This window comes from Megascapheus bottae, chromosome 2, assembly GCF_031878675.1.
Source record: "Megascapheus bottae isolate mThoBot1 chromosome 2, mThoBot2.hap1, whole genome shotgun sequence".
Lineage (NCBI taxonomy): Eukaryota > Metazoa > Chordata > Mammalia > Rodentia > Geomyidae > Megascapheus > Megascapheus bottae.
Window position 1 is genome coordinate 35,649,028 of NC_143510.1, and position 13,141 is coordinate 35,662,168.

The 13,141-nt window shown below is 41.9% G+C and overlaps 1 protein-coding gene across 1 annotated transcript in view; it reads right to left on the reverse strand.

Annotated features, from left to right (window-relative positions):
• Frmd4b (FERM domain containing 4B) overlaps positions 1–13,141 on the reverse strand; it is a 132,308-nt gene that overhangs the window by 39,428 nt on the left and 79,739 nt on the right. The window contains exons 8-10 of the mRNA XM_090323916.1: positions 3,016–3,099; positions 1,731–1,796; positions 266–323 (exon numbers count right to left, since the gene is read on the reverse strand). Of these exons, the coding sequence (XP_090180042.1) occupies positions 266–323; positions 1,731–1,796; positions 3,016–3,099 (208 nt within the window). The remainder of the gene's footprint in view (positions 1–265; positions 324–1,730; positions 1,797–3,015; positions 3,100–13,141) is intronic.

Genomic DNA, 13,141 nt, shown 5'->3' on the forward strand with positions numbered 1-13,141 from the left:
GAACTGTGGCTCAAGTAGTAGAGGACTTCGGGCAAAACAGCAATAGGCCAGCACTCAGCCTTGAATTCATGTCCCAGAGCCAGCACATACACACACAATAAATTAATTAAGAATGTCAATCTTATAGGAAACTCCGCAATTTCTAAGATAGAATTTGTACATGCATGCATACTGATATATCTGATTTTAGAAAATTAGTATTACTTAGTCATTTTCATAAAAATAACAAGCATTATGAAAGCTTTATAATATAAAGTCTATTTACCTTTACTGCATAATAATGGACTCCATAAGTTGGTAGTGCTTCGACTATTTTCATATACCTAAAGAAAATGTACACATGTACACATCATAATCTCATTATAATAGTCAAAGGAAATGTTTTGGGAATAGTGATGGAAGTGAATACATTTTATTTTGACTTTCCACATTTTAATCAAGATTAATGTCTTTGACCTAAGTCTAAATAGAATAAACCATTCTAGATAGAAATAGAGTTTACACCTCATCTAAATGTTTGTTAGTTTCTAATAAAACCTCAGCTTCAAAAAGCTGTGTAGAAAATGTTGTTTTCTACACAATGAAAGTCTTCATGACTTCAGAATATACTGTCTTATAAACTGAAATTGCAATTTTTTAAAGTAAGCATATAATGATACCAGTAATAAGAATCAATTATTGGGTCATATTCATAAGAAGTAAAAATGAATAAAGTTTTTCCATGTATTGACAGTGATTGACAATATGTAATCCTTAGAAATATATACCTTAAAATAATGAAATTTTATGGTTGCAAATCTGACTTAAAAAGAATAATCCCCTGCAAAGAGACACAGTAATGATGGCATCACTGGCTAGTTTTAACTTACCTTTGACACTCCGTAATGGACTCTACCCTCAAAAAAACTGAGGCTCCTATTTAACTTAAGTCCACCACCTTCTTCCCTCCCTCCCTCCCTCCCTTCCTTTATTCCTTTCTTTCTTGGACTGAAGTTTAAACTCAGGGTCATACTCTTGCTTGGTCCACTTGCTTAGCTGGTAATCTATTGCTTGAGCCATTCCTCCAGTCTGGCATCTTGCTATTAACAGGAGATGGCATACTATAGACTTTTCTGTCTGGGCTGGTTTTGACCATACTCCTCTAGATCTAGCTGAGCAGCTAGAATTACAGATATGAGTCTCCACCACCTGGCTGTCTACCTCCAGCTCAGAGAAGGGGTAGAGAGTGAAAATGTCAAGATTCAACTTTAACTCCACTAACTTGTGATTTCTACCTTAAGGCTCAAAGGTTTTATGATAAAAATGAAATTAGGCCCAAGAAATATGCGCATGAGGAAAAATGAACCATATTTTTCTAACACCAATAGACTGTGCACCCTGCCCAAAGTAGACTTACAAAGGACTGCCCAGCTTGTCTGTGAAACGATCAGAGGGTGAAGCACCATGATGCCTGGGGAACTCTGAAGCTAAGTCTTCCTGCTTCAGCGTAGGCAGCCCTCACCATTCCCCATCCTCCCCAACATCTGGTCTACTTTTCTCCTTTTCAGTAGCTGGCAGGCATCTGAATTAGGGACCCCAAAATACATGGTAACCCAGTACATTTTCTATTTCATGTTAAGACATTTCTAACCTATCTATGTTTACAAAAAAAAAAAAGAATTCCAAATGACTTTTTTTAAAAACAGAAACATTACATTTCTATCAAAGCAAGAAGAACGGAAGATACTTACTGCACCACAGCTTGACCCCTAGTCAGACCTTTAATTTTCAAATAATGCTCTATCACTCTGTCCTCACTGCAAAGCAGAGATGTTAGATGTAAGATCACACATGACTTTAGCACAAGTGATACATGATTTTTTTTCTTTGGCAAGATGACATGATTTTCACATGGGGAACACATGGTTTTCTGAAAGCATATTCTATTTCCAGCTTCTCGGCCCTGCCTGGAAGCTTCAGAGGGCAAGCCCTCAGCAACACGGATGTTTCCCAACCACAGAGATTCCCATGCCCTGCCACATGATCAATTTCAGTAAGATCTTTCATTTCTAGTGTAGTTTTTTAAAAATATATAGATTCTTCCTTTCAAAACTGTCATTTCCTACAGAAGGAAATGACAACATCTCAAAAGGAAAACTAATTTTTATAGAACTGAATAAAATTGAAATAAAAAAGTATTAAACTTATGAATTTATGAACTGGAATTACCATTGAGGTAATTTTGAACCTAAGGCTAACCCTCCAGCCTTTAGTTAAAAGAAGGAAGATCAGGGGCTGGGAGTCTGGCCTAGTGGTAGAGTGCTTGCCTAGCATGCATGAAGACCTGGGTTTGATTCCTCAGTGCCACATACATAGAAAAAAAATCCAGAAGTGGTGCTGTGGCTCAAGTGGTAGAGCTCTAGCCTTGAGAAAACCCAAGGACAGTGGTCAGGCCCTGAGTTCAAGCACCAAGACTAGCAAAAAGAAAAAAAAAAGAAGGAAGATCAGCAACTACTAGGAATTAATGGCTTGCTCTTTAAATTATTCAGAGAAATTGAGAACAATGAAAACTGGCTAAAGTCTGGGTACAACCTGGGATACGCCTTTTATCACCACATTGCTTTAAGAGAAAACTCTTCATTATTGTCTGTGGGAGGTCCAGTAGCTTTTACCATCAAACAAGTCACCAGGGCCAATCAAGGTGCAGCTTTAGAAGACTAAATATTTCTCTCTATGTGACCATTAATAAGTGTATGGTGTGTGTGTGTGCACGCGTGCGCACACACATGTACTGTATACTAGGGGTTGAACTTGGGTCTTCATACTCTTGCCTAGCTTTCTATCATCATGTCCATTCAGTGGACTTTGATGAAATCCTCTCGGTGCAAGAATCAAGCGGCTGTGATACCTAAGATGGATACTTGCTCTTGTTCTCTTCTATATCACTTTTGATTTCCTGACAAGCACATAGAGGAGATGAGTGGAGTTGACGGAGGCCATGATGCCAGGCCAGGCCAGGCATTCCTCTTGGCTTACCAGTAAGCAAGTGAGGGGTGCTCCTGAAGGGTTTTGGTAGGAAAGGCTGGCAGTGTCTTCAAATCTTTCCTGGCATTTTCATCACTAAAAGAAACACAAGATGGTGATGTCAGGCAGTGTCACCAAGGGAATGACACCTGAAAAGTACTCACAGTGACATGGACTCAGCGACATACTGTAGTCATGGAACAACCAAGTCTAAGGACAATCCTTTACAGTTTATCGTGTTTTCTGCGTGGACCTACTTTATGAGCTAATGATTAGAATTGTGCCTTTTTTTTTTTACTGTATTTTTTACACAGCCTTCTTCACAATTTCACTATGTACCTCTCCACATTCCTATAGTATCCTCCTCATTATCTTTAGTGGCTGTGAAATATTCACCAGATCGGAATACTCACAATACCATTCTGTGGAATTCCCTGCAATAGAACAACACTGGAACAGGTATTGCTAGTAAACTGAAAGGATACCTCAAATACCACCATGTAAATTAAAATGTACCTTACAGAAGGCTGAGCCATTCTGATTACGAAATAGTAAAACTCCAATTGTCAAGAAAAAGGTGTGACCTTTGTGAAAGTTTAAAAAGGCTCATGCATGTAATCTTAGCAATTCAGGAGGCTGAGATCTGAGGACCCTGGTTCAAAGCCAGCCTAGAAGGAAAATTGATGAGACTCTTCTCTTCAATTAACCACCAGAAAACTGGAAGTGGTGTTGTGGCTCAAACTGGTAGAATGCTAGGTCTTGAATGAAACACCTCAGGGACAGCACCCGGGCCTGAGTTCAAGTCCCATGACTGACTTAAGAAAAGAGCCATTCATGGCCCGTCCTGCAAGTATTATACAAAACACCCTTTCATTGCCCCAAGTTTTATGTATGTAGGTATGTATGTCATGGGACTTGAACTCTTGGCTGGGCACTGTCTTTGAGCTCTTTTTGCTCAAGGCTAGTGCTTGGCTACTTTGAGCCACAGCACCACTTCTGTTTTTCTTGTGGTTCATTGGAGATTACCAGATCTTAGCCTCCTGAGTAGCTAGGATTACAGACATGGACCATCAGCGCCTGTCTGCTTCAAGTATTTAAGGATCTGGACTATAGAGAGGTCTGTGAATGCCTCAGCTGGGTACATGAAAACTGTTCATTGTTCTGCTCACACTGATACCCGCCCACAGCTTAGTGCCAACTCTTCCTCTCACTATTTCCCACCTCATCCTATTATCAACCACTGGCTACTGTATTTTTGGAAAATGTTCCAATACTAGGCAGCTTGTGGCACATTTATGGGCCTTATTTCCCTCATGGCAGGCTCACCACACGTCTTCCGTGTGTAACACATCAGTATTAGCAATGCTTTTCTAGAAAGTGTGAGGTTTAGAGAGATAAACACACTTGCTCCATTTCTGAAATTCCTCTGTGGCAACTGGAGTTTGCCATCAGGGCCTTACATTTGCCAGGCAGGCATTCTATTACTGAGTCATGTCTTTGAGCTGATTAGTTTTGAGATAGGGGCTTGCTTGCTTCCTGCCTAGGTGTATATTTTTTTTGCTATTTATCTATTGTAAGCTTTTCATCCTAGCAGAAAAGACAGGCAAATGTAACTATATACCTAGCATCTTTTCTGTTGAGATGGAGTCTTGTAGACTTTTCTGCGAAGGCTGCCCTATAACTATGATTCGCCCATATAGCTTTTGATGATAGGCAAGTCCCACAGAGCCAAGCTGTGTGTTGGAAAGGGGAATATCGTAAACTTTTCTGTCTTGGCTGCCCCCAAACCACAATCCTCCCATTCTCAGCCACTCAAGTAGCCAACAGCACCCATGGAAGCCAACAGCCAGAAGCACAAATCCATGCTGTGAACCATCCGTGATTATCTTCTGATTCTCAGAATTCCAGCTAGGGGCCAAGACTGGAACCCTGTCAACTCAGGAGGAGCATTCTTGCCTTTCAGCCCCACCCCCAGCTACAAAAGAAAATGCTGATAAGATTTGAATCCATCACTTGGGTGTCTTTACATGTAAAAGCTTCCTTGGAGATGTATGTACCTGGCCATACATACACACTGCTTATGTGGGTTTAGAAGCTGTTCTTTCCTGTTCTACTGTTGAAATGCTTCTCCTCCAGTACATAGGAAGTTTGTTTTCTAGTTTTGTCAACTCATTTCCTGATCATGCCACAGCCTCGCAAAGTGAACCCACTGAGCAGACATCACATAAATGTACTCTTCTTTTATAAGAAGAGATAATGAGACTTTCTGCCTAGCTTGGGGCCACTGCAATCGGAACTGGTTGATGTTACATTTCGAAACTAGGGTTGTGGCTCTTCTTAAAGAGGAAAGATCTTGCTTTCTAAATACTACAGGAAATCAAAATCACTTGGCTCTGTACTTATATAAGAATAAATCTCTCTATTCATTTGAAATCTGAATAGTGCAGCTTAATCATGCTGACAGTCTTGGGAAACTGGTTTGGGCTTCCGGAAAATCAAAATATATTATGACCCAATTTATTCATATTAAAGGTCAACTGTCACCTCACAGGGTTAACATTTATTTTTCTTGATTTCTTTTGATGCTCTGGCCTTCAAAGCCTACTGATTCTCCCTCCCCCACCACCCCCAGTGTTTAGGATTCAACTCAAGAGTCTCATATTATGGGAAACTAAACTAGGTGAGGGCTCTATCACTAAGCTACCTCCCTAGCCCTTCTTTCTCTTTCTTACTACAGCACTGAAGAAAGAATTCAGTGCCTGGCAGTTACTATGCAGGCGTTCTGCCTCTTGAGCCACACTTCCAGCCCTTTCTGCTTTATTTTTCAAACAATGTCTCACATTTTTGTCTAAGGGTAGGGGCTAGAACTGGATTCTGCTACATAGCTAGGATGACAGGTACATACCACGAGGCTTAGTTTATTAGCTGAAATGGAAACTTATTAACGTTTTGCCTGGGGTGACCTGATCTTTTCTGCTTCCTGAGTAGCTGGGATTACTTCAATGAGCCATTGTACGTTGGTTTTCCATTTTTTTATATTCTTAAGCTATCTATCCATCTATCATCCACGTATTTATCACCTGTTTTTTTTTTAAAGAATCAAATTTCTAACAACATTCTTTGCAATGAGACAAAAAAAGAAACAAGTATCCCGCAGCAGGAGAAATAATAAAAGTGTAGTGAACTCACATAGAATACGAGGCATTAAGAACAGATGACAGCTACATATGACATGGATGAGTCTCAAAAGGCAAGACCCTAAATAAACACATCACAGTTGGCTGGGGTGGCACTTGCCTGTAATCTCAGCTCTGGAGAGCCACAGGCAGGGGTTTGAGGCCAGCTTTTAAAAGGGAATTCTAGCCTGTGCTACAGACTAAGATCCTGTATCTGAATTAAACCCCAGTACAGAATATGTATTATAGTCAGAATATCTCCAAGGACAGAAAAGCCATTGTACTAGCATGGAGGAGGGGACACATGAAAGACAATGGCAGGGAAGGCGGCCTGCACTAAAGCTCTGGCAATATTCCTCTGGGCTGTGCACATTCTATTTCGTTCCTTTTCACTGTACATACATGTTAAAACTTGACAACTTACTGACCACCAAGTGTTTGTAACACTGGCACTTCATCCCAGAGGGCTAATTCCCATCATTCTTGGAGCTTAGGACCAAACAGAATTTCACGTTTCGATGGACAGCCAGTAGCTGACTGATTATCTGTTCTTCCTGGGGAATTTTCCCCGGGAGCCTGAGCACCACTGGATCTGTGGAGTTTGCAGAGGCAGCCAGGCCTGCTTTTAGCACCTTCCCTTCCCCCAACTGGCGGGACAGGCAATATGGTTTATATGAATCAAGATCAACCTCAGAGCCCAGAGGGAGGGCTCCTAAGCAGCTGGGAGGTGAATGGGTCTCCATTGGAGATGTCTCTGCCTTTCACTAGCAATAAATATACTCCTCCTGTCTGGACATTCCTGACCCCAGTGGCAAGGCATATGTTATTGCAAAGATACACTTGACCAGACTGCCAGGAAAGACTGCTTTCTCTAGGCCTTCGCCAGAGGGAATGCCCATAAATCTCCATCCCTGGCTACTACTCAGTGAACCAAAACTGCAACTGCTTTTCTCTATCACCTCAGCAGCAATCCAGATGTCACCTTAAGAGCATGCCTGCATTTTTACCTGATTTCCCAGGCTGAGCTCTGCCCTCAGGCATTCTGAAAAGAAGTAACTCTGACCCAGGATTCAGCCACTGCAACTATATTTTCAGGCACTGATTCCTTGGGGCCTTCTTAAGTGATCTTCCATAGGTTGTGTTTGTCTTCACTGACCTCAAAAGCCCTAAAGGAATGTGCCATCCCCACCCATTTGGGGGAAAGCTACATGGTTGGCAACACGAAGGCTATCCTTTGTATATGCTAGAGCACTTGTGTGGAAAAAGCCACCCACCCCCAGCAAATGTGTGCACCTGCTTGCTCAAAGCAACAACAATCAGCCACCTGCTATTTAGAGGCTGGAGTGGAAGGGAGCGTCAGCAATTAGCAAACTGCACTTGTTAGCAGAAAACACCACCATTGCTATCTAGTGTTGGGCTGTCGAAGGTTTCTGAGACAGTCTACATGGGAGGGGGGGAAAAAAAAGGCCAGGCTCATTCCCAATCTTTACTATCTTATCAATGCCAAGGATGTTTATTAACTGAAGCCCAAAGCAAAGATACAAAAACAGTGCACATTTATAACAAATAAAGTACTTTAAAAAGTTAATTCAGGGGTGGGGAACATAGTATAGTGGTAGAGTGCTCATCTAGCTCTGCATAAAGCTCTGGGTTCGATTCCTCCATATCATATACTCAGAAAAAGCCAGAAGTGGGGCTGTGGCACAAGTGGCAGAGTGTTAGCCTTGGGCATAAAGTATCCAAGGAGGGCCGAGAATCTGGCATAGTAGAGTGCATACACGAAGACCCAGGTTCAGTTCCTCAGTACCACATACACAGAAAAAAAGCCGGAAGTGGTGCTGTGGCTCAAGAGGTAGAGCTCTAGCCTTGAGAAAACCCAAGGACAGTGCTCAAGCACTGAGTTCAAGGCCTAGGATTGGCAAAAAAATAAAGTGTCCAAGGACAGTGCCCAAGTCCTGAGTTCAACAAAACAACAAAGCAACAACAACAACAACAACAAAAGTTAATTCAGGACAGGAGTATTGGGGTTTTTTATGTGTTTTTTTTGTTTGTTTTTTTAAAGTTATACACAGGTAAGACTCAAAACTCCTTATTTCAGAAAAATGTACCTGTAGATGTAAAAAAACTATGGTGGGGACCGGAGTTTGGTCTAGTGGTAAAGTGTTTGCCTAGCATGCACGAAGACTAGGGTTTGATTTCTTAGCATCACATACACAGAGAAAGCTAGGAGTGGTGCTATGGCTCAAGTGGTAGAGCTCTAGTCTTGAGAAAGCTCAAGGACTGTGTTCAGGCCCTGAGTTTAAGCCCCAAGACTGGGGAAAAAAAAAAAAGCTATGGTGAAGTGCCTGCTTTAGACAGCTTTAGGCTTATCACTGAATAGCCTAAATATTATCAGGAATGAATTGAAGGGTGCTAGGTGCAGTACACATGCCTACAATCTCAGCTACACTGAAGGCAGAGGTAGAATTATGGTCTGAGATTAGCCTGGGGAAACTTAGTACCAGACCTTATCTGAAAAATAAAGTAAAAGCAAAAGGATGGAGCTTGTGACTCAAGCATGGAACTTGAGCACTAGTCCAGCAAGAGAGAAATCCTGTGTTCAACTTCCAGTTCTGCCAAAATAAAGAAGGAATGAAAAGGGGGAAAAGGCTGGGAGTTTGGCCTAGTGGTAGAGTGCTTGCCTAGCATGCACAAAGACCCAGATTCGATTCCTCGGTACCACATACCTAGGGGAAAAAAAAGCCAGAAGTGGTGTTGTGGCTCAAGTGATAGAGCTCTAGCCTTGAGAAAGCCCAAGGACAGTGCTCAGGCCCTGACCTCAAGCCCACGACTGGCAAAAAAATAAAGAAAAAGAAAGAAAGAAAAGAAAAGGGGGGAAAAAGAGGGAGAAGGAAAAGAAAGAAGTGGGGAGGACAGGGAGGGGAATTAGAGTGGAAAAGGGGCCTGGAAGGACCAGGGCAAATTCTCATAGCTGGGAATTCCATTAAATCTGTTTCAAGTAAATGAAAAACTTGATTTCTGGTAGTTGTCTAACTTAGCTCTGATGCTCATCCACTTCCTTATCTATGCTTGCTAGAAACCTGTTTTCAACTATAACAGAGGGATAGGGGATTCATGTTCCTAAACAGAAAAGTCCATTTAATAACAACTTTTAATCCATTTGAACGGAATCCAGTATTTAAGGATGACAACTTGCCTAAACATATAATTAAGAAAAGTATCTGGATTACTATGTACAAACACCAGTTTCATTGATTATACTTCAGGTCTATTAACACCTGGGTGGTGAGCAATTTAAGACAGCCTACTTGTTTGCTCAGAGCAGTGTTTTATTTGTCAGATGCCAGATTAACTTCAACCTGCCCTTCCTTAAAAGAAAAAAAAAATCTGTTTTTTGAGTTACTGAACAGCAACTGCAAGGTCCAGTGTTTTCCATCAAAACTCTGTGCCTGCCAGTTATGGGGACTGAAACCAGATCTTAGCTCATTTGGCCACTCAGCACCACTAGCAAAGGCTCACCAGCCTTTGCAAGCCACAGCCAGGGGTTCCTTCAGGTGGGGACTGTGTATTTCTTTTTCAGGGCTAGTGATATGTGGTTGGATCTGTACTTGTGACACTGCACTGTTACAGATATCTCTATAGTCAGTCAGCCAGAGCCAACAATCCATGTTCCACTGTGAATGGCTATTTAGTAGGTTAGGAGTTTAGTAGGATGTTAGAACAGATGTTTAGTAGATTAGGAATGTTCAATACTTTCCTATCTTCTTTCTTTCTTTCCTTCCTTCCTATCTTTCTATCTTCCTTCCTTCCTACCTTCCTTCCTTCCTTCCTTCCTTTCTTTCTTTCCTTCCCTTCCCTCATCTTCTATCCCCTTCATTCCCCCCCTCTCTCTCCCTCTCTCTCTCTCTCTCTCCAGTAGAACTTTAACTTTGAACTCAGGGCCTTATGCTCAGTAAGCAGGTGCTCTACCACTTAAGTCATGCCTCCACCTTACTTGAGTCTTATCCTGTCAACTTATCATGGGTTTACAAGGCTATCACCCCATCCTCCCTGACCACCACCAGCAGTATCAGCATTAAATGAGAACCTATTAGAAATTCTGGCTCTCCAACTCCACTCCAGACCAAATGACTCAGAAAGGTGAAATGTATGTGCCAGCAATTTCTAGTTATCAAATGTTTTAAGAGCCATTATGATCGAATAAACAGAAATAAAAACAGCTCCCTTTCAACACAGAGACAAGAAACCATCATTTTAAATAGGAGAGGTAGTCAGGGAAGCAGGGGGGTGATGAGCTTTTTAGATGGGCAGTGAAGATCAGTTTCAGGAGACTAAGGAGACCTTGCTGTCACTTAATCAGCAAACAGGATGCGGGCATAGGACAATAGCTCACACTCCTGGGCTGTGACTGGGTGGCAGGGGCCATGTCTATTAGACATAGACATGCCTAATTCACAGATGTGAAAACCAACATTGAAACTCTACTGCAGGAAGTAGCCAACCCGTGCTTGAGAGACTTTGCCTCTTTTGTCCATGACTCTACCAATAGGGCGCAGAAGACAAGGAAGGCAGGAACAGAGGAAGCAAGAAGACAGACAGGCCAGCTTCACTTGAGGCTTCCGAAGCCATAATTTTGGTGCACTATAATTAATTCCATCAGAATACGTAGGCTTTTTGGGTGGTGACCATCTGCCTTTCAGAGTAAACTGGATTAACCCAAACTGGATTAGCTGCCTAAATAATGTGAACAGCAACAAGAAGTATCTCTCAGTATTTCTTGAACCAAACCAAACCAAACCAAACCTATGGTCTGTAGCCACCTTCTAGTAGCAAACATATCAAGTTTAGTTTAAAGAATAATATGTGAAAGTTGAGCCAGGGAACTTGAGAGTAGGAGTAGGGTTGGGAGAGATGGGGAGAGATGGGAAAGGATGGGGACGGATGAGGGAAGGACGACATCAACTGACATGCATTGTATTCATACTAATGTGTTGAACTGAAACCTCTTTGGATAACAACTAAAAAGATAATTTGACAAAACAAATAAAAATTGAAAAAAAAAAACTGTTTTAAAATGAGCTACCATACCAAACAGTTCCAATTACTTTAAGCAGAATAAACAGGGACCAAACTGCTTCCTACAGGAAGCTCATCACAGGATCTTTAAATCACAAAGGGCATCCCTGGTGTCCAACCTTCAGGCACAACTAAAGAAAGGAACAAAAAGCCAAACGTTTCCTGCTAAGATCTCTACCCCTCTGACCAGTTTCCATTACTGTTCTGGGACACCAAGCCTGTCACAGGGTACAGAGAGGAAGAAGTAAATTGGCATTTTCGTTTGCCATTGATATTGCCAAAAGCAGGAAGCCTGGGACTAATGCCAACTGATAATTGTCAACTGTGTAGCAATTGCTTGTAGACTGAACTAATTTCTTAACAGCTAAAACGACATACTCTCTTCACCTGCCACCTGTCCAGACAAAAATTTAACAATAGCAGCTGTAACTGGCCAATGCCTGAATTCACAGAGATTGGCCATCTGTGACACTCAGCCACGCCTGGAGATTTACCAAGGCCTGGTGGTAGCTGGTAAGAGGGCCACAAGGCCACTAGGAAGTGGAAAGGGAGAATTCTGGGAGAAATGATAGGGAGAGGAGGTGATGTGGGAAGAGCAACAACTAGAACCACTCAAAAAACCACACATGGTTCCACACGTGGAATTTTCTCCCCATGCTATTTAAACATTTCTTGGTCACAACTTAAGCCAAGTTCTAGGTATTTAAAGAGCACAAAAGAGAGAAGTGGAAGAAAATTACGAAGCCATTGTTGCTTGGCTAGCTAAAGTTACTTCCCCCACTACTACTTCTGGAAAGTCAAGGCTTCCCTTTCAGCTTTACACAAAAGTTCCTTTGGTAGAAGTTGGTTCAGTATGAACACACGAGGTTGCTATTAATCCCTGGCTGCTCAGGACCTCTTCAAAAAAGACACCTGGATAGGGCCGGGAGTTTGGCCTAGTGGTAGAGTGCTTGCCTAGCATGCACGAAGACCCGGGTTTGATTCCTCAGTACCACATACATAGAAAAAAGCTGGAAGTGGTGCTGAGGCTCAAGTGGTAGAGCTCTAGCCTTGAGAAAGTCCAAGGACAGTGCTCAGGCCCTGAGCTTAAGCCCAGGACTGGCAAAAAAAAAAAAAAAAAAAAAAAAAAAAAGACACCCTGGGCATGTGCTGTGTTGAACACATGTTCAGCATTGCACTTATATAAACTCATTTTGTCCTCTTATCAATCTGAGATACATATGTACACACACACATACATGCATGCATAAATACATACTGGAAGGAAGGAAGGAAAGAAGGAACTCAAGTTCCCACTGGCTCATCATCCCACTAGAAGCTAGCACACAGAAAGCTAGAACATACTATTAAAAATCAAAAGGTAACCAAACAGCTACCAACCTGTGATCTGCAGTAATAAGGTTTTGGGATTTAGAATGGATTTAGTTCTCATTTTTCTGTTCTTAGTTTTGTGGTGTTGGCTAAACTAAATCTTCAGGAGCTTGACTTCCATCTTGTAAAAACAGGAATATGTCTGATGGGATTCTTAGGAACAGACTTATGAAGACATCAGCAAATGTGTGCCATGCTTCCCCGTCACAGCACATCCAACCCTACATTCCCCTCCCCTCTCAAAGCAGGCTTCTGGAGGCTTTGACAAATGAGGACATGGCTCTGTGGATGACCAAGGCCAGAGTTTGCCAGAACAAATATGGAGCATATTCTCATACCAATGTATTATTTGTTGTTTATCTGAAATTCAAGTTTAACTCAGCAGTCTGTATTTTGATTTGCTACCATGTTGTAAGCAGTTTCAGAATTGGTTTGACAGACTCTCAGAGTTTATGATAAACAGTGGAAGAACAGCATCTTCCCATGTCATGATCAATGCATGCAGTTCCTCTCTC